General features: G+C 50.5%; 6 protein-coding genes across 6 annotated transcripts; 2 read left to right on the top strand and 4 right to left on the bottom strand.

Annotated features, from left to right (window-relative positions):
• The first annotated feature begins 111 nt into the window (after positions 1 to 111).
• Positions 112 to 2,831, top strand: dbp4 (RNA-dependent ATPase HCA4). Its single transcript, XM_040811125.1, has one exon. The coding sequence runs from the start codon at positions 164 to 166 to the stop codon at positions 2,603 to 2,605; it is 2,442 nt and encodes an 813-aa protein (XP_040662431.1). The 5' UTR covers positions 112 to 163; the 3' UTR covers positions 2,606 to 2,831.
• Positions 2,832 to 2,990: 159 nt separating this feature from the next.
• Positions 2,991 to 4,579, bottom strand: ASPVEDRAFT_23666 (uncharacterized protein; the record flags this gene model as incomplete). The annotated part of the gene is made up of 4 exons (XM_040809569.1): positions 2,991 to 3,326; positions 3,522 to 3,589; positions 3,610 to 4,245; positions 4,336 to 4,579. The coding sequence occupies 4 exons, from the start codon at positions 4,577 to 4,579 to the stop codon at positions 2,991 to 2,993; spliced, it is 1,284 nt and encodes a 427-aa protein (XP_040662432.1).
• A 97-nt stretch (positions 4,580 to 4,676) lies between these two features.
• On the top strand, positions 4,677 to 5,998 carry ASPVEDRAFT_249636 (FAD synthase). The gene is made up of 2 exons (XM_040809724.1): positions 4,677 to 4,710; positions 4,991 to 5,998. Exon 2 carries the CDS (start codon positions 5,053 to 5,055, stop codon positions 5,860 to 5,862), a length of 810 nt encoding a protein of 269 aa, XP_040662433.1. The 5' UTR covers positions 4,677 to 4,710; positions 4,991 to 5,052; the 3' UTR covers positions 5,863 to 5,998.
• Positions 5,999 to 6,508: 510 nt separating this feature from the next.
• ASPVEDRAFT_249962 (putative RNA binding protein MSSP-2) lies at positions 6,509 to 9,267 on the bottom strand. The gene is made up of 8 exons (XM_040809726.1): positions 9,127 to 9,267; positions 9,018 to 9,065; positions 7,891 to 8,855; positions 7,747 to 7,837; positions 7,606 to 7,695; positions 7,455 to 7,549; positions 7,081 to 7,398; positions 6,509 to 7,026 (listed from the first exon to the last, which is right to left on the bottom strand). The coding sequence occupies exons 3-8, from the start codon at positions 8,829 to 8,831 to the stop codon at positions 6,726 to 6,728; spliced, it is 1,836 nt and encodes a 611-aa protein (XP_040662434.1). The 5' UTR covers positions 8,832 to 8,855; positions 9,018 to 9,065; positions 9,127 to 9,267; the 3' UTR covers positions 6,509 to 6,725.
• A 314-nt stretch (positions 9,268 to 9,581) lies between these two features.
• On the bottom strand, positions 9,582 to 11,705 carry ASPVEDRAFT_36076 (uncharacterized protein). Its single transcript, XM_040811126.1, has 3 exons — positions 11,247 to 11,705; positions 10,951 to 11,144; positions 9,582 to 10,789 (listed from the first exon to the last, which is right to left on the bottom strand). The coding sequence occupies exons 1-3, from the start codon at positions 11,395 to 11,397 to the stop codon at positions 10,049 to 10,051; spliced, it is 1,086 nt and encodes a 361-aa protein (XP_040662435.1). The 5' UTR covers positions 11,398 to 11,705; the 3' UTR covers positions 9,582 to 10,048.
• Positions 11,706 to 12,051: 346 nt separating this feature from the next.
• Positions 12,052 to 19,986, bottom strand: ASPVEDRAFT_119012 (putative cell morphogenesis protein (PAG1); the record flags this gene model as incomplete). The annotated part of the gene is made up of 4 exons (XM_040805660.1): positions 12,052 to 15,531; positions 15,582 to 18,902; positions 18,971 to 19,201; positions 19,270 to 19,986. The coding sequence occupies 4 exons, from the start codon at positions 19,984 to 19,986 to the stop codon at positions 12,052 to 12,054; spliced, it is 7,749 nt and encodes a 2,582-aa protein (XP_040662436.1).
• Positions 19,987 to 20,222: the final 236 nt, after the last annotated feature.

Below are 20,222 nucleotides of genomic sequence, written 5' to 3' on the forward strand. Positions count from 1 at the left end.
TCGGCCTTATCACCGCGCTGACTCAGCAGTTGCTAGCCCGGCAGAAAAAAAAGTTCCTTCACCGCCATATTTATGTTTCTCTGTTGAAGACCAAGTTGGGTTCCATTGTCTGCAATTTGTCGGAGATCCAAACCAGCTCACTGTCAATTATCTGTCGGTTGCCATGGCTCACTCAAACGGGCCTCGAAACGGCAAACATGCAAAGTCATCCAATCGGACCGGGAATTTGAAGCGCAAGCGGGTTCAAGAGGATCTTTCGTCGCTCGTGAAACGAGTCGAAGATCTCGATCTGAAGGGAAAATTCGAATCATTTTCCGATTTACCCCTATCGGAACCAACGGTCTCTGGCCTTACCTCGTCTCACTTCAAGACACTGACGGATATTCAATCTCGTGCGATCAGTCATGCGCTCAAGGGCCGAGATGTTCTGGGCGCCGCGAAGACGGGAAGCGGGAAAACACTGGCATTCTTGGTACCTATTCTCGAAAATCTATACCGAAAACAATGGGCCGAACACGATGGACTAGGTGCTTTGGTTATATCGCCTACGCGCGAACTGGCGATTCAGATATTTGAGGTCCTCCGAAAGATCGGCCGGTATCATAACTTTTCTGCGGGGCTGGTCATTGGAGGGAAGAGTTTGCGCGAGGAGCAGGAAAGATTAGGGCGGATGAACATTCTCGTTTGCACACCTGGTCGAATGCTGCAGCATTTGGACCAAACGGCTTTCTTCGAGACGCATAATCTGCAAATGCTGGTGTTGGATGAGGCGGACCGGATTATGGATATGGGCTTTCAGAAAACTGTCGATGCGATTGTAGGACATCTACCGCCACAGCGCCAGACTCTACTCTTCAGTGCGACCCAAACAAAAAAGGTTTCTGATCTGGCTCGTCTGAGTCTTCAGGATCCTGAGTATGTGGCTGTCCACGAAGCTGCCTCTTCTGCGACACCGTCAAAACTTCAGCAACACTACATTGTTACACCGCTAGCTCAAAAGCTCGACACACTCTGGAGTTTTATCCGGAGTAACCTGAAATCGAAAACAATTGTGTTCTTATCCTCAGGGAAGCAAGTCCGTTTTGTTTATGAATCATTCCGACACATGCAACCCGGTATTCCTTTACTACATCTCCACGGCCGCCAGAAACAGGGTGGACGTCTCGATATCACGACACGATTTTCGCAGGCGCAGCACGCCGTCCTCTTTTCCACCGATGTCTCCGCTCGTGGTTTAGATTTCCCAGCTGTAGACTGGGTTATTCAGCTGGATTGCCCTGAAGACGCAGATACGTACATTCACCGTGTTGGTCGGACGGCGCGATACGAACGCGATGGTCGTGCGGTGTTATTCTTGGATCCTAGCGAGGAGAAGGGGATGCTACGCCGTCTCGAACAGAAGAAGGTCACGGTAGAGCGAATAAACGTCAAGGCGAATAAGCAGCAAAGTATAAAACACCAATTGCAGAATATGTGCTTCAAGGACCCTGAACTGAAGTATCTCGGCCAGAAAGCATTTATCTCTTATGTGAAGTCTGTCTACGTCCAGAAAGACCGGGAAATTTTCAATCTGAAGGAACTAAAACTTGAGGATTTTGCTGGCAGTCTTGGTCTCCCCGGTGCTCCTCGAATTAAGTTCATCAAGGGCGACGACACCAAGGAACGGAAGAACGCCTCTCGAGCTACCGCGTACCTGTCTAGCGGTGACGAAGACTCAGACGAAGATGGCGAAAAGAAGAAGCAGCCCAAGGAGAAGGAAGTCCGAACCAAGTACGACAGGATGTTCGAGCGGCGGAATCAAGACGTGCTGGCCGATCACTACTCGAAACTTATTAACGACGATGGTACGATAGCCGACCCCAGCAAGGGCACGGCCGACGCAGACGAAGATGAGGACTTCCTCTCTGTCAAACGACGCTTTGAAGCTGGAGACGAAGCACTTGACGGTGAAGCTAGCCCCGAGTCTGATTCAGACGATGCATCCGAATCCGAAGACGACAACGAAGAAGAAAACGGCGATAAGAAAGATCCCAAGGTCGTCAAAATTAGCGACAAGGATACACTGGTTGTCGATTCTAAGCGCCGCGAAAAATTGCTCAAGTCCAAGAAGAAACTGCTCAAATTCAAGGGCAAGGGCACCAAACTTGTTTACGATGACGAAGGAAACGCGCATGAGCTCTACGAAATGGAAGACGAGGATGCCTTCAAGGCTCGCGGTGATGCCAAGGAACAGCAGGCCCGGTTCTTGGCTGAGGAGGCACAGCGCACACAGGTCGCTGATATGGAGGATAAGGCTGTTGCTAAGCAGAAGAAACGAGAGAAGAAAGAGAAGCGGAAGGCGAGAGAGCGGGAACTTTTGGCTGAAGAGGAGCGAGAAGAGGCCGTTGCTCAACTGGCTCCTTATGACCAGGACGATGACATGGCTGATAGATACTCTGAGTCCGAAGGAGAAGAAGAGGAACCACGCCCAAGCAAGAGGACAAAGGTTCAGGAACCAGAGCCAGTGCCCTGGTACAAGCAGGAAAAGAAGAAGAAGCCTTCCGGAGAGGGACAGATCCAGACCTTGGAGGATCTGGAGTCGTTGGCTACGGGCTTGTTGGGGTGATCACTCTGTTCAGTGTATTCTTTTGTCATTATTCAGCGAGATTCTGCATGTACATACTTAAGGTAGTGACGATAAAACCTATCTATGATGCCGCATAGAGGACCGACTAATTATGTCTTGAATGGTGAGATATGGGAGGTGTATACCACCTTGTCTAAATAAGAGCTACCTAGGCAAGTATGAAATCCTTTTTTCCTACCCAGAAAGCAAGCGGCTGGTTGGGATTGAGCTACTAGTCACTCCCTTATAAATTCTGTGCTCCATCCGAATCTGCTGCAATTTAGACACGCCTTCCCACGCCTGGACTACAGGAGTTCTCAGGACGAATTCCCATGTTCCTCTGCAGGTTATCACAGCAGGCCGCCCTCATCCAGCTAGCTGGTATCTAGAGCATCGCCAATCCCTCTCGCCCGTTCCATATCTCCATTGTTTCAAGCCTTGGCATCTTCATGGCTGCCGCTGCTGCTGATCGTAGCATGTTATCAATTTCGACCGGACTCTCATCAGGCGCCAGTAGTCGCGAAGTCAGTACAAGCGAATTCAAGGCGGGCCACCTCCAGGGATACTCGCGAGCATCGAAGAAATAGCTCGCATCTACTATGAACGACGCTGAGAGGTGTTCAAAGTTGAGACTGGCTCTGGCGACTGCCTGGCTGACATCAGACGCAGGGGTTCGAATGGCCTCGCATTCTGAAACACCATCAGCAAAGCTAATTGAATACTGTAGATTGAAGTTCTCGAATAATGCTATCCTCCGTAGTTGGCTAGGAGCGAGTGACTCAAAAAGCGATTGGAAAGCTTTATCGAATACGAAGGTTGGTAGATTGTTAGTGGTAAGCAATATAAAACAGAGAAACACTCACATTCGTCCATCCAGTGCTGAAAAGTATCATTCCATTCTCTCCAGGGCTCGTACATATACTGGAGTTGTGGAAGACGTGAAAACATCTGTGCCAATGCCGTTGGCTTCCATCGTCGGCGGCCCTGTCGACGTAAAGGTATACCTGTTACCGCCGGGACTAAGGGCAGTTGTTGCCACCACTGGTTTTCCTGTTCATCATTATAAAATGGTCCTTCGCCCATAATTTCATCGAAGACTTTGTGGATGCCAGTACTTGGAGGGATGGACACTCGATTGCCAGCAGCCCAGCCGTGCTGGTGGTCGTCAAGCTTGACCAGCGTTAGCTCTTTACACGGATATCGGCCACACTCGTCCGAAGAGATATCAGGTTCAAAGGTCAGATATTTGAACCAGTGTTCTGAGTCGCTGGGAGAGTGGACGCTTATATCAAGTAGCAAGTTGCCTTTCGATTCCCATGTGCTGAGAGTTGAGAACAGATCCAATAATACTGCGGTAATCAAGGCGTTGTCTGCGTCGCTGATCCCGGTAATATCCATACCCTGAGGCGCGCACATTGGGCAGCCATATTCTTCAAGTTCCAAGCAAAGCCATATGTAGCGCATAAGAGCCCTATTACGATAAACTATCGAGCCAAAATCGGCGAGTCGTGGCGGCGTGAGCTTGATTCGGGCAGAACTGTGCAGCTCGATGGCCTTCTGCCATTCTCGCGACACTGTAGCGAAGCCAGCCAATCTACCACTGACCTGTGGTAAGGTTTCCAGGACCAAGAGGCGGAGCCCTGCAGGCAAGCAGTGCCAAGATGTCTTTAATGAGATCGGTTCGTGAATTTTGATAGGATAGAAGATCGATAGGCAGAGTTACGGCGCACAGCAGGACGAGCGGTAGGAGTAGTAAGTCTTGCACAATCTCGCAGCAGGTGCCCGTAAGTCTCTTGATAGCAATGCAAAATACTGCCTGGGAGAGGATGGATTTTGTGAAGAGCTTGAGTTACAGGGCCACGCAGTCACCTTGTAACAGATGGTGGCTGATCCCAGCCGTCGAGACTGATGCAGAAAGAGCGAACAGCACCAGGGCCTAGGCCGTAAGAAATGGCAATAGGGACACAAACCCATTGAGGGAGGACTCTTGGTACCTACATCCTAGCACTTGCCCGACTACACAGTATTTAAGCCCGGGGCATGGTCGCTGAAAGCCTGAAGCCCTCCGCCGTGGTCACGACTAGTTCCGTAGTTAAACGTCGCCGGTGAGTTTTTTTCACCTGCTTTCTTCTTTTTTTCTCTTTTCTTTGTTAGCACCAAGAACATAGTCGGGCACATTTTGGCGGTGTCCGGGATAGTGAAGCTGAAGCTGAGGCCTGAGTCAGAAAGCAGCAGCCTCGGACTGCGGGGAGGGCGGGGCGGAGATTCATACCAGAACATTCTCCCCCCAACTCCCCGAACGGACTCCAACTCCCGCCTTCCTCATTCCTCATTCTCTCAATCAAGACTGCAATGTCCTGAAGGCCTGCTAAATTGATATGCCAGCTCCTCCTGTAGCATCTATCGACCCTGTTCCCAACCTTTCCCCACCCACAACCGCCGACGCGATGTCATCTGCAGCCGAATCACAACCACCGCATTCATACCTCCCACAGTCAATACCATCGCACCACGCAACGTCCCTCACCTCTGTAATAACATCCTGTCATACGCGACTGCAAGCGTTTCTCGCCGAATCCCACGAGCCCAATTCCCTCCTCACCCGCGTCCAGAACCAAACCCGCACCTCCCTCAACATCATCGACGACGCACTCCAAAAATACTCCCTCGACGAAATCGCCCTCTCCTACAATGGCGGGAAAGACTGTCTCGTATTACTCATTCTTTTCCTCGCCGCGCTCAACTCAAAGCTCCCAATCGACGAAACAAAGCGCCAATCAATCCCCGCAATGTACGTCGCCGAGGCCGACCCGTTCACGGAAATGGAGGATTTCGTCAACTGGTCAAAACAGATCTACCATTTAGATTTGGTAAGATATACGAAGAATGCACAGACAACCCTTAAATCGGGGTTTGAGGACTACCTGGACAAGAACCCCTCGGTGAAGGCTATCTTTGTCGGCATGAGGCGGACGGACCCGCATGGCACCAACTTGACAAACTTCGACCCCACGGACAGCGGCTGGCCCGATTTTATGCGAATTCATCCCGTTGTTGACTGGCGTTACGCTGAAATCTGGGCGTTCCTTCGCCATCTGCAACTGGAGTACTGTTCCCTCTATGATAAGGGTTATACGAGCCTGGGCGGGCTGTCAAATACGCATCCAAACCCAAGTCTATGGGATCCGGTGAAGGAGGAATATGGGCCTGCGTACGAACTTATAGACGACCATTTGGAGCGGTCAGGCCGCTATTGAGACATCACATCGACGATGGATTTTTCGTTTAGAGATAAGGCATTTGTTATATTGCTCAGACACCCCTGCTGTTCACGTCAATCGTGACCGATTCATAGACATCATACAGTTGGCGTTATGTTCAACATTTTTCACTTACTACTGCATTCTTAATCATTGCTAGATACAGCAGGCTATTACAGCGAAAGGAATTGATGAAGACTCGCCATAACATTTGCTCACCTTTCCTCAGATTACACACACATGCCTAGTCCTTTTTATGAGAAAAGATTTAAAAATTCTGCCAAGTTTTATCATAACTACGGTAGTAGCATTGTTTTTGCTGCAACATTTTCGTTAATGCTAGACTAAGCAGCCTGTTTTGCTGGAAAGAAATCGAGAATACACTGCTAGACAGATACAGAAAATAACAGCATCTTGTTTTCGCCATCTTCAGTTCTCCATCAAAAAACAAACTGTTAACACATGCGAATCCTGAATGAAATCACCTTCGGTTCGTGGAACCTCGGATGTCGTCAAGAAAATCAAGAACAAATATTCTCATACAACACGTCAAAAGCTCAAGAAGTCCAGAATAGCGGTCAAGGAAGAGATAGCGGAACAATAGGAGAGAAATAGGCGTGATCTGAAGACCAGCGGTAACACATGTAAGCTTCTGAGTATGTTGTGCAGAAGGCTAAAAAGAATACCGTAGGCCATGTTTTTGTGGTGATGGAATCTCCTGTTGTCTCATGCTTCTCACCCTTCGTAACCTCTGGAAGGAAACAGCAGAGACGAATGTCGTAGGCAACTTGTTTGAACGCCCATAGCCTGGGGATCGGAATCGGAAAAACGGGACGACAAACGTTGGAAACCTATTTGCGCTACATCACGGATCGCGGAGAGTTCACGATGATCTCCCTGCGCGACGACATGGGGGACAAGGATCCAGCCTTGACGTTCTCCTTATGGGGGCTAGACCTTTCCGAACGAGGCTCGGCACAAGGGGTGCTCGGGAGAGCAGTTTTGGAAGAACCGCCAGATACGTTATCAGTCCAATTGTGACGATTAGAAAACGCGAGTCGTCCACGGTACATAGGGGTGCTTTCACCAGGCGCAGGACTGTTCTTGGAAGACCACGAATTGAACCGCATGTTCCCCGCTGGATTCTTCGACAAGGGAGCCCTACTTGAACCATTAACCTAACTGGCAACCACCTGGGACGGGCCTCACACTTACGATGGAGAAATAGACGTTGCTGGGGTCCAACTAGAGCCGACGCCAACTGGAGACACATAGCTGACTTGAGAGCTAGGGCTGACATGTGAAGCAGCCTGCTGGAGGCGATGGATGGACGGAGATGGAGTCGAGCCTTGAACAACCTCGACGGAATAATTGTACTCTCCAGCGCGATACGCGCGACGTTCGTTGCTTTGCTGCTTGAGAAGCTTCTGGGCCTTGGTATCGGCGAATCGAAGGAGTAGTTTAACATCATCGTCTGCAACGACATTGTGGTACTCGGATAGGACTTTCTCTGCGATTTCGCGTGTTTCAAAACTGGAAGAGTTAGTCGACATAGAATCGGGGATATGGGGAATGTCTCGGTCACCAACCGTGCAAAGCCAACCTCCTTGCTAACCCCAGTCTTTTCGTCACGGCTGATTTTTTCCGAGACGACACGGTACGGCTCAAAGTGTCGGCGAAGGTCCTTCATGAAAGCAGGTTAGTTACTGAGTAGGCAAAGGAGCAAGACTCTTGACGTACCGCCTCGGTCCAGTCGATTGGGATATTAGTGCAGTAGATATTGGTGGACGACCTATCCTCCAGGTCTTTCAGGCGCGAGTTGCGAGATTTCTGCACTTGTCAGTCCTTAGTAGACAATTAACCTCGACATGCTATACATACCTGGGCAAAGCTGGCTTGATAGCCAAGGTAGAAAAATCCTCGAATGCAATTCTCACAAGACTCGAAATTATAGTACTGGACAAATCCGAAGCTTGGAAAACAGTCAGTGAATCCCGGCATATTTCTGGGGGAAAGACGACAAACCCTTTGCAGAGGCCAGTATCCAAGTCCACAATTGCCTTGCAACGGTCAATTTTACCGAAGCGGCCGGCGTAAGCATGCAACATCTCGTCGGTGGTCTCCGGAAGGAAGCCTCGGATGTAGACATTGGTTATCCCCTCGCGATTTTCCAAACACTTGGCAAGAGTGAGGTCAGTGGGATTGGTCCACATAGCAGGAACAGCCCGTGGAATTGCAGGCTCCTGTTGAACCAAGCTCTCGAGGTCCTGTAGTATGTACCCAGTAGGTGTCTTCATCATCTGGAGTTGCAGGTTAGCCTGCCCTCCCTGAGGAAGACTGTTCATCGTATAGTTCGACAAGCCGGAACCATCAAGGCTGGGCATAGCACCATAATAGTCACTTTGGGTACCACCATCAGACATTGAATGGCCCGCGGTCTTCTGATCATCGTTAGTCATCCAGTGGTTTCGTTTATGACCAGTTGGATCCTGCATGTCACAGTTCATCATAGGATAAGGGAAGGGGTAGCCTTGCATAGGCGCTGGGATGCAGCCAGGTGCGAGGCCTGGATACATGGCGCTCGGCATATACGGGATTTGGCCCACCTGATCATGTCCAGGAATAGCAGATTGGGGGTATGGGGAGACTGGAGAGACGGGAGGAATTCCCGGGAAAACTCCACCATTAGGCAGAAGGACGAGCTGGTTGTTGTAGGAACGAGGCCCAGCGAGCTCCAAAGGAGGAGGCATGGCAACTGGCAAGCCTCCTTTGAGGGTATTGTACTTGCCACCGGGGCCCTGATTCTGGATGTTCATGCCACTAAAAAGTGAAGCCAAGTCAGGGCGATTGCCTTGCTGATGGCTTGGTGCGTATGCACTACGGTTGTTATGAGTAAACTGTCCGTTGTGGCCAGCTTGAATCTGACTGGCTTCGGGGGCGGTTTGCTGCTGGGTCTGAGTAGACATCGCTTGGTACCTGAAATAACAATTCTGTGGCAATTTTTAGTACAACTACGGCTGCGAATAGAATTGAGTGATCCTAGCAAGCCAGTGATAAGGGAGGCAGAGTGAATACGCCAGAACAAATGGGGGTAAACAGGTGAATAGAAGGTGCAAGCACCCTTTCCAGAGGGAACTGAGGAAATCTCATACCACGACGATAAACCCGGCGTCTGAAATACACTGGCAAGCCAGAAGAAGCTAGGCAGCTCAATTAGCACGGGGTGTCCATATCCATGGATGTTCAGGGTGGAAGAATTACATGATTTTCGAGATGAATGAGGGCTAGAATGGCACCAAAGTAGGTGGTAATGGGGACCGATGAACGAACGTCAACACGAGGTTGGAGTCCTCAAGATGAGTGTAACAGAGAAATAAGGTACGGAATCCGGCTAGCGAGGGTAAGTCGGTAGCAAATTCGAAACGTGAGGGATGCGAAATAGCTAAAAGAGACGATGGGATGATGAAGTTGATGAAAACAGGAAGAGATGGAGGAAACGAAGAAAAGCCCCAACAGAGGAAGAACGAGAGGGAGGGAGGAGGATGGGAGGGTACCGGAAAGGAAAGAGCTCTCTCCTCCGTAGAGTGGGGAAAGAGCAAGACGAGGAAGGTGCTTCTATGGTACTGTGATGCCTCTAGAGAGGACAGTCATAGAAGGACACGAGGAGAAGGACACGAGGAGAAGGATACGGAAAAGAGTGTAGAAATTGAAGATAGGCCAAGTTGTGGGAGTAACAGAAAAAAGGCTTGGAAAAGCTTGAACTATTAAAGTTAAGGCCTCGCCAGGTCTGTTTATGTCGTGAAGTGTGGGGTGCATATATACCAATGAACTGTGAGCAACTTTCACGTCTCTAGGGGGAGAAGGTCACGGAAACGTCGCCATAAACACAAGGGAATCTTCCATCAGATAATTTCTTCTACTGGCACAGTGCCAGATTCATGTCTTTTGTTTGAATAGTAATACGGCGAGCATAATCCAGCTGCATATATATCCATAGACACCTAGTTAATCCAACAAGCTACTACCAAGTAGTGGCTTGATATCCAATCTAGGGCACTATAACGGACAAAGTAAATGGGATGGGCTGAGTAACTAACAAGATATCGAGCCCTACAACGGAGGTTAACAAAGAAGGGTAATATTGCAAGTATAATAGAACGCCGAATATGATCATGCAATACCATCATTGAGGTGGTGACTGATCCTGCAGCCATTTGTACACCACAGAAAAGTCCTTGCCCCGATGCTCCGATTCTACCACGTTGTAGATAATCTGTGCCACCTCAGCCAGCGCCAGAGGACTACCAGACTCTTTCGCAGCAGTAAGAGCGAGCCGCAGGTCCTTGTTCATAAGACTGACCCCAAATCCACCTTCGTAGTTGCGCGAGGCTGGTGCTCCCTCAACGACACCAGGAACGGGGTTGTTCACATCCATTGGCCAGCACCGGCCAGTGGAGGCACTGACCAATTCTGCCAGGGCCTTAGGATCAAGACCCCAACGCATCCCGAGGTTCATAGCCTCCGCCGTCGCAATATTGGTAATAGCTAGGATGTAGTTGTTCGCTAGTTTAGCTGAGACACCTGTCCCTGCTTCACCCATATGCCACGCCTTCTTTCCCATGAGAAGTAGAATGGCCTTGACACGGTCCACAAGTTCTCCCGTTTGAGACGATGCCCCAAACATGAAAGAGAGGGTCCCGGCGCGGGCTCCCACAACGCCGCCGGAAACTGGTGCATCAACGAATCGTCCTTGCTCAGTTGTATGGATTGCGCTTGCGACCTCCTTGCTAGAAGCTGGGTCAATTGTCGAGGTATCAATGAACACTCGTTCCTTGTCCAATGCAGGCAGTTTTCCTTGACGAAGCATGGAATGGAAAACATCCTTGACATGCTGGGGCTCCGGGAGACTGGTTATGATCACGTTCTAAACAATGAAGGCCCATTAGAAACCCAATTTCAACTCGTTTGATTTTCTACACAGTTCTTGTCCGCGGGCCGGCTCTAGAGATACTAGTGGGGCCCATATAAAGCACGTTTCTACCTTCCAGCAGCCACGGTTCGAGGAGCAAAACACGTTAAACTTACCGACCTCTCCGCAAGATCTCTCGCGCTATCCGCAGCTTCAACTTTGGGTCGGGTGGAAACATTAGCGCCCGCACCTTTCGCAGTCTCGCTCGCCTCTTGAAGAAAGCGTTTCGTTGATTCCTCATTGACATCACGAATCAAAAGTGTATCCGTCGGGGGAATCTTTGCGTGTAGATTCTTGGCCATGTTGTAGCCTGTCAAGAATAAAATTAGCGGCAAGCGTTCAAAGTCACAGCCAAAATCAATTCTTTTGGCAAGGATTGGAAATTGAAACTAATGAAGCAAGCATAGCATACCCATCTGGCCCAGCCCAATAAATCCCCAGGTATCATCTCGTCGTAGACTGGTCGAGAACGTCTTGGTAAATCGGGAAAGCTGCGCAGGTGAGCGGCATGACCTGGGAGCAGTACCCCTCCGCGCAAGGGCGAAAGCTCGCGATACACTCATTTTCAGATGCTCTCGGCCGCAGGTAAGAAATCAATTGAGAATTTATTAGATGAGGTGCGGAGAAACCAATTCTCAACGACAAGCGCAGATCTAGGTGAGGTGTGCAGAGTAAGAGAAGGAGTGAGGGGAGTTGTGGTTGTGTTGTGAGGATATTATTGAGGGCCAGCTTCTGTAACGTGATCGCCCGCAAAGATCCCCGAGGGTGATGCAGAGGTTCCTGGCCGAGTATTCCCGCCGATTTCCGAGGCTTTCCATCGGTTAGAAGGACGGGGACTGCAACCAAGAAGGATGATCTGCGACCGGTTGAGGGCCCCTCCACTGTCTCCATGCGGGGAAGCCTTGGAAACAGTGCGACGAACCGATAGGCCGAGAGTCACGTGGTGTCTATTTTTTTTTGGAAACTGGTATATTGATCTAAGGCTGTCCAAATAGATGTGTATAATGCAAACGAAAGACTCCAGCTATTATGAGACGCTAAATTTTAGTCAAACATGGGTATGAAACTATGCATAATTCCAATATCACATCCTCATAAAACGCCCTGGCAGCACAGCCATCACACTCGTTGGAAGGAGAGTAAATAGGTGGGCTTGTTCTAAAGAGAAAATGAAAAGCAAACGAGAGATAGCCAACAGGCCAGCTATCGGCACACAGCTAACCCGGTGAGTTTGGGTTGCTTGCTGATCCCGAAAGGTATTCCGGAGGCACCTTCGGCACTCGTGGAGAATTCGCCGTCTGGGCGAGGGCCCGGTGCTGAGCACGGACAAACTCACGCTGCCGCTCTTTGTCCCGACTCGCTGCTGTACTTCCCGTGAGACGCCTCATCCCGCTTCGGATCATTGATTCCAGCGACGACGATCCATCGGTTGCACTGCGCTGCTGATTGGCCATATGATGCACCGGGTGCTTGTTCGCGACCAACCGTTCATCGAAATCAAATGAACCTTCGTCTATCTCATCATCGGAGAGGAAAGTAGGCTCATGGGCTCCTATCTGTGGAGTAGAAAACTGTGGACCTGCCGGTGGTGGAGAAAAAACATGGTTGACGGGCGACGTAACGGAACGGGTATGAGACACGGGGCGTAGTGTTTGAGTAGAAGAGTGAGGTGTCGGCGTGCCGGCAGAATGCATTCCAACACTGTCAAAGCGCATATTTGAAGGGCGAGAGTCAACTAGGCCGTTGTGAAACGAGGAGGATGAAGCGGTTCGCGCCAGAGACTTGCGCAAGATCGGTGCAGTTTGTTGGTCGTAGATACTTGCGTTCGAATCCACATAACTACCTGCGAAGCCACGCAGTGCCATGTCCGGCAAGGCATCAAGCGTTGGGTGAGATGTTTCCGTGTCCTCGAAAAAGTCATCTAGACTATCTAATTTCTGCACAATATCGCCCATGTTGCCGTCCGGCTGTGTTTCAATTGACTGCATGGTGTCGGCTCGCATGGTTAAGAAGTTGTCGTTGTATTCGTCTGCATGGAATTCAACTTCAGATGGTGCGGTTTCCTGTGCCTCCATGCGGTCAACCTCAGCGCATGTGTAGAAGACGGCATGGACATTATGTCGCGTAACACCTGACTGAGCGGCCGGCATTGGGATGGACCATCCTGTAGGTTCCGGAATTCCGTAAAGGCTCTGGATCCGCTCGTATTCTTTCCGAATCGCTCTTGACGAAGTGGATGACGCCATGCTCATTCGGATATGATGACGCTCCATCGGGTTGCCCGAAACGGTCATGATATGATCCATGACTTGTAAGGCTTGAGGGCAAAGGTCGGTCTGTAGGAGCCGCAAAAGAGGCGATATCAAGTCAGGCCCATGGCTTGTCACATCGGAACGGCGCATCTCAATCTCCGGAATCACCGCGCACAGTATCTTCATAATCTTTAGGCGGAACCAATCGGTTGCGTTCGTAAGCAAACCCATGAGGAAGGTCAAGCTCTGAACATCGAGGTGAGGGAAGTAATACGACTTGACCCCAGTGATTATATGATTTAGGAAGTCATTCTCGGCCTTGTATTGCCCGTTTGCAAACCCGAGGAGAGACGCTGCAAGACGAGGACAGCCTTCACCCTCAGCGACGCGCGCAAGCAATGTTGCGCGAGCAAGAGTTTTGGGGTCGTCCACATTAGCGTCAAACTGGTGGAGGAAGTGGGATAGATTCGCGAGAATGGTGAAGAGAAGCCGGCTGCCGTCACCAATGAGATCATTGTTGGGAAGGCCGCTAAGCCGATGTAAAATGTCGAGAGTGCGGTTAAGGGACTGTGCACTCTTGAGACCCTTGTAGACCAAATTTTGAATGCCATCGAAACCACCTTCCCACTTCGGTGGCTGGCCCTTGATAAGCTCCGTGACTACCATGGGGTCGCTCATATCAACCCTATCCATAAACTTTTCTAGCATGCCAATACTCTCAACAAACTCTGTCTCATGTATAGTGTTCAAGCAAGCACATGTAGTCCAAAACAACTGCGGATAGCGTAACAAATCGGATGGTGCTCTGGAGCTGATTATGATCTTAAGGGTTGTCAGAATTTCCATAGAGAAGGTTCTGTAGTCGGCCTCTTCGTCGGCGATGGTGTTCGATAGCCGAGCTAACATGTCCGCCAGCATCCTCGAATCGAGTGACGTAGAGATTGAGCGAAATACTTGAAAAGAGCGACATGCAAGATGTCGAACTGGGCACGAGGTCGCCCAGTTCAAGGCTTCTTTGGCCCATAGGTCAGTGATGCCTTCATATGCAAGGCTGAAGAAGTCAACAACCGCTTGGGTAACACTAGACATTGAGGGCGGGACGCGGCTGTCGTCCTCGTCATCCTCCTTGTCGTGATTATCCTCGTATTCCCATACTACTTTGGGGTCACTTCTGCGGATGCACTCCACAAAATCTTCAATGGACTGTCGGCTTCCGGCCGGCTCGTGGTCCTCGATTTTAGCAGCAATTAACTCATGAATAAGATGGACAAGCATTTCCCTGGCTTGTTCCTGCACGGTAAGCGTATAGTGATCCCAGAGAATGATTACAACATGCAGGAGCTTGGCCACATCCGGAAGAGGGAGTGTGACTGGAGCAACCATGAGATCCACAAGCAAAATGAGCGCAACCTGGCCCAGGGACAATCCAGCTTGCTTGTTGCCGACGGGGAGAACCGTTGCGAGGTCGGCAACGTAAGGTAGATTTTTGACATCCGGAGGCGCAGGGGTTATGTCCTTTCTTTCTTGTACCATATTCTTGGGTCCTACTTGCATCAGGAAGAACTCGATTACTTTCGACCCTGCAGGCGTCCCCGAAAGAAAGACCACAACCTGCTTGGCATATTCCACAAAGTTTTGCTCTTTACGCTCTAAGCAAAGGCTGATCACGAAGTCCAGCACAAGTTGCACATTTCCCCCATGTGGCCCTGTGGCCAACGCCTGCCATAAAGCTTGGACCTCGTTCGGGAGTATGGTGCTTGAGCGGATAGTAATCTCAAAAAGGTTGGCAAGAAGCATGTATGATTTGGCCGTCGGTCCACCATTAGGATCAACCTGTAGCTCTATGGTCTGCACCCATGGAAGGATCGCAGCAACCAGATTTCGTTGGCTGTCTGGTCGCAGATTTCTGAAATGCAGAGAGAACTCGGAGAAGAGGGTGAACGCCAAGTCGGAGTGCTGCTGGGCAAGGCGTTTCGACGTCTCGAACTGTGCTAGCTTGTAGACTGCCGTAGTCTTATCAGATATACTAATATCAAAATCTTGCAGCCGCGAGTTCTTCTGCTGACGCTCCTCTAGAATTCGCAGCAGCTTGGCGGACTTCATGCGAATTTCTCGCTTCGGGCTACCCAACGTTACTAGGACAGCTCCCAGTATTCTCCAGAAGCCCAAAGGGTAGTCAGTGTGCTCGATAAGAATTCCGGTGACTACTTCAAAGTAGCTCTCCAAGGATTTTGGCCGCTCAGTCACATAGCACATCTCAACTGACCGCTCCAGCAAGTAGGAGTGCTCCTTATTGTGAATTATCAGATTCTGGAGGGCACGTCGGCCAATTGCATGCCATTTATCGCTGACGGTATTGAAAATGATTTCAATCCATGAGAGCATCCGTCCAACATCAAATTGGAGCACTGAGCCGCTCTCCGTGGTAATGCTTATTGGACCCGCCTATGAAGTATTAGTCTCTAGAAAGTGAATGTTGAGAGAACTTGACTTACGCAAAGTGATGCCATTGCACCAAGCGCTGCGGCCCGCAGGTTCCTCTTTTCAATCTCCATTGCTGCGGAAGCACCTCTTAGCTCCCCGCCTACTTCTTGACGCCGAGCAATGGCAATTTTTCGCATATTCTCCTCCCGCTGGGATATCTGAGCTTGGTTCGGAGAATAACCGCACCAATCCTCCATGAGTGAAAACGAGGACTTGCGTGCTTCAAAAGGAATCCATCGGGACGGGTCTTTGGTACGGTTGACGCCCTCGAAAAGTTCTTCCATTAGTCCACAATAGTGGAAGCGGAGACTTTGAAACTCCCAGTCATTCTGAACGCCCACGTCACTAAGAAATATCCGCAGGTCCTTGGCGTATGTGACGAGATTGTTAACGATCCAGTCCTCATTATAGACTTCGGGCTCTTTCAAGAACTTCGAGGTTAGCTTGTACACGTGGGTCACCTCTGTACGTAACCTATCCGTCTTGCGGCTTCGCCTCGGGCTACTTGGTGTTCGATGGTGTGTTCCGATTCGGATCTTGGCTTCCTCGTTGCAGGTTGTGACAGCGTACTGCAATGACTCGAGCAGTGTTCGATAAAGGTTCTTGTTGATAGACCCTAACGCGACCACTATCGCATTTCGAATAGAGGCACGTTCGGCAGAAAGCAAAGGGATCACGAACGCAAAGAGACTCCTAGCAGAACCGATTTTGTCGGCGGACTGTGACCCCCCTTTCGACGCCTTCCTCGAGTGCTGAGCGTTGGCTAATTGACTTTGAGATTGTGCCCCGACACTATTGAGCGTTGTGCACGCCATGACCAGGTATAATTTCCACTGCTCGATCAGAATTTCCGCGGTTGTGTTTGTCCTAGCCGAACGAGCTGCCTGCGCGGTGTCAACGGGAGTGTACTGGGGGTTCTGCGGGCTTTCTGCCAGAGCGGTGATGGCCTTGTGCATGTGGACGAGTCTGGCGCACACAATTTCTCGTCCAAGGGTGACAGCGAAAGGACAAGTTTCAAAACTAACACGGACGATATTGGGAAACACCTTCGACCACAGCGTCGAGTCGTAGGAAACTTCGCTGCTGCAAAGCTCGATGAGGGTGTTCTGAGAAGCACTTCTTCGTTTTCCCTTCTGGATGCGGCTCCTTTCGGCCACAGTCAGATGCTCGTCATTCAGGTCCAGGATTTGTTGGGAGTCGGCTTCGAGTATTCTAATGATTCTAGTGTTCTCTTTCCCTAGAGCACTGTCAAATTCTGTAATGAGTCGAAGCACCGTTATAGCGAAGGATCGAACCCGCCGTGATTGCGAGCATAGAAAGAAGAGGCCATGGGATTCAACTTCCTCGACTTGGGCTAGGACACTAGAGAGATCAAGGTGTAATGCACGGCTCACTGAACCATTCTTGTCGCCAGAGTCCACGGTAGTGGATTTGGTTTTCTGCTTGATCTCCTCAATCCAAATTTGTAAAAGTTCAACATAGAGTCTCAATGTAGACTCAATGTGTCCCGGCCCAAGCATCCCTTCGTCAGACATCGTGGAGTACCTGGCATCAAAATTGAAAATGAATCTTGCAAATCCCATCGTCACTTGCTGGGCATGCGATTGCCTCGCTATAGCCTTCAGGGATTCAGCAGAAGAAAAGGCGATGTTAGGTTGAACGTGGGCAGTGCCCGTGCACAGCAAGTTGACCAACGAGTTAAACGGGATATGGTCTGACAAGCAGCGGGGAAGAGCTTGAACGGCCACATGAAGCAAGTCATAGAAGCCTTGCTTCTGATCCAACGCGTTGATATGGTCATCACGCCGGCCAAAACTGAACGCCTCTGTGATGGGTGTCTTGGGGGTAGTTCCACCGAACTTTTCATCCAAGGCAGCTTGTCCACCAAATGCATTATCGCACAATATTGTTATATTTCCCAATATCTCGCAAAAGCGAACATATAGACTCCTGATGTTGTCACTGAGTCTGGCAGTGTTAACAGGGCGACAGGGCTCTTCATTTGGCGTTTCCAAGCTACCGGGAAGTTTAGGATCTACGAGATAGTGGGATCGAAAGAGGTGCGCTGAGGCCGAAGGGTCGGTGAAAGGGTTAGGAATAGAGCCGGTAGGGAAAGGTGGGCATAGCTGGTCGCAGGTTTCCAGATCCGATACGATTGCAAGGAATGATTGGATCCCGATGACCATCTTCTCAGGCTCCATTTGTTCGATTTTCATGTCTCTCCCGGAAGATGTGAAGTGGTCCGAATTGATCATTGGGAAGATGATATTTCGGAAGCAAACATCGGGATGTTTAAACCCAATCATCCGTACCAACTGGGTTAGAGGATCTGCCACTGCCGGGTCGGTACTGAGGTATGTTCTTTTCCCTGCCGGGAGCGCTACCCTGGCCACCTCTTCAACTTTTCGGAGAGTCACTGTGGGAGAGTCGGAATAGCGGAAAAAGTATGTCCACACTAGGCGGCACATAGCCTGAAGGGCCGGGCCCCTTGTAGGGCGATCTTTCAGCTTGGCTGGAAGAGACTGGATGATCGAGAGCCATTGAGACGAGAAGCTTTCCTTTGTGGATAGACATAGAAGCAGAACATGAAGCGGGAAGACTGCAGACCAGTGCCTCGGCTTGGTCAGCATATGCGGAAGACGAGAATGCACCAGGTCGAGGAACTCTTTCCACTTGGGAAGGTTCAAATCACAGTTTGGACTGGCCGCGACGGGAAGCAATAACCTCTCGAATATGTTACAGTATGTCTGTTTGATGCGTTGGCCATGGGCGTTGACAAATAATCGCGCCAGCGATCTCATGAAGTCGCATGATCTAGGCCATTTATCGGGACTTGTTTTGATGCGGATATGTTTCAAGCCAGAGATGAGAAGCTCTGACTTTGCGTCTCCCTCTCTCGATACTCCTCGGGCATTTTCTTCCTTTTGGTAACGATCAAGTTCTTGTAGGAAACGGTTGGTGACGCTTGTAAATTTCTCTTCACTCATGATGCCAAGGAGTTGCGAGTAGATTCTCCAGTTGGCCATTCGAAGGGGCGAGGCAGCGATCTGATCCGGATCAACTGTCTTAAGTTGTCCAAACACTATATCTTCCAGCCGATCTGCCATGTCGACAGTTATGGACTCCAGCGTACTTTGGTTGAAGATCTCTATCAAAACCCGACAGACTAAGTAAACTGAAACGGTAGCCCGTCGCTCGGTCAGGAGGATATCATCATGCCGCGAAAGGAGTGGGCTCGGAGTTTGGCTTGTAGGAGTAACGGTATCGGGGGACGCCTGGGTTGGCTCGGTATTTCGGCGGGGAAGTAGGCCATTCTCAGAAGGTGGTTTTGACTAAACGAGGCGAAATATTGTTAGCATGGGGAAAGGGCTTTTCGCGCGAAGGTTTGGTTTCGACATACTTGGCTCGCCGCATGCTTAGCTCCGAGCACGGCATCACCTTTGGCCTTTCGCCAGAACATAATTGTATCAATCAATGGTTTGGGCTTCTGGCGCGCGATATGGCCGAGAGCGGATATCAATTGGTCGAATTTCGGATCGGCGCCAGGGCCGCACACTTCTTCCACGGGGGCATCGGATTTATCTAATTTCATGATAGCCTGGTTGATCTTGTTGTCCGCTTGGCCGACAAACTTGTTACACGCGTTAGCAATTAGCAATCATTAGGAAATTTCCTGGGCTGACTGCCGATTCGACTCACTGAGTTAAACAGATGATGCAGCGCATATTCACCAACGGTCTTCGACTCGCTCTGGATGTGCCTGGAGTGTGAACGACTGTGAGAGCGTTCTCGCCATGATTTTCCGGTCGAGTTCATTCTTCTGTGAGATACGCTCACTGGGCTGGTATTGTCAGGTACATGGTCAGTATCCCGGTCTTCAATTGTACTCAGCATCCCCGGCGGAGTGTGGTTCGCAGGCCCGGCCCCCGGCGGGCTCTGGTGACTTGAGAGCATCTGCATATCTGGATATTCCAGCCTCCCCAGTCCAGCAACTTCTTGTTCGACACCACCGCTGCGGCTGAGGCTCGCAATGAGTTCCGGGCTCAAAGGGCTCGTTGACGTGGTCGACGCGGCAAAGCTGGGGTTTCGGGAGTGCTGGATTCCATGGACGATCGAGGTCTGTCGGTGGTGGCCATATGAGTTCGATGGTCTGCGTTCCAGCGGGGCATCGTTCGCAGGAGTTGGGCGCACAGATGCCGTTTCAGGACTCTTGGAGTGTGAGTGACCGCGGCGATTGCCCTGGGGCTGGAGAGCGGCAGGGGCTAGTGTGGAAGGATCAAGTGCTCGTCCTCGGACGGCGGAGGTTTCCCGGCTATGGACCGTGGACGAGGGAGTGCTCCTTGTGACAAGGCGCTCTGGTGGAGATGAGATGTTATGGTGCGACGTTGAGGCTGGGTCGTCAGGCACGAGGGGCATTGGCGGCGACTGGACGGGGCCAGCTCTGATGTTGTGATGGGATGCCACTACACAAGCACCAGGTTAGAGTTACGCCAGTGTTAGAGGACTGCTTTTCCTCCAAAAAAAAAAGACGAGGTCGCGAGGCTTGGGGGGTTGGAAAGTCGTATGCAGGGAGCAGTGGGGGCAAGCAAACGGTCGGGGGTCGGCGACATACTGTTGCACTGGGGGAACTGCGTCCTGCAGTTCAGGCATTC

This window comes from Aspergillus versicolor (assembly GCF_001890125.1).
Source record: "Aspergillus versicolor CBS 583.65 unplaced genomic scaffold ASPVEscaffold_1, whole genome shotgun sequence".
In the NCBI taxonomy this organism is placed as follows: domain Eukaryota; kingdom Fungi; phylum Ascomycota; class Eurotiomycetes; order Eurotiales; family Aspergillaceae; genus Aspergillus; species Aspergillus versicolor.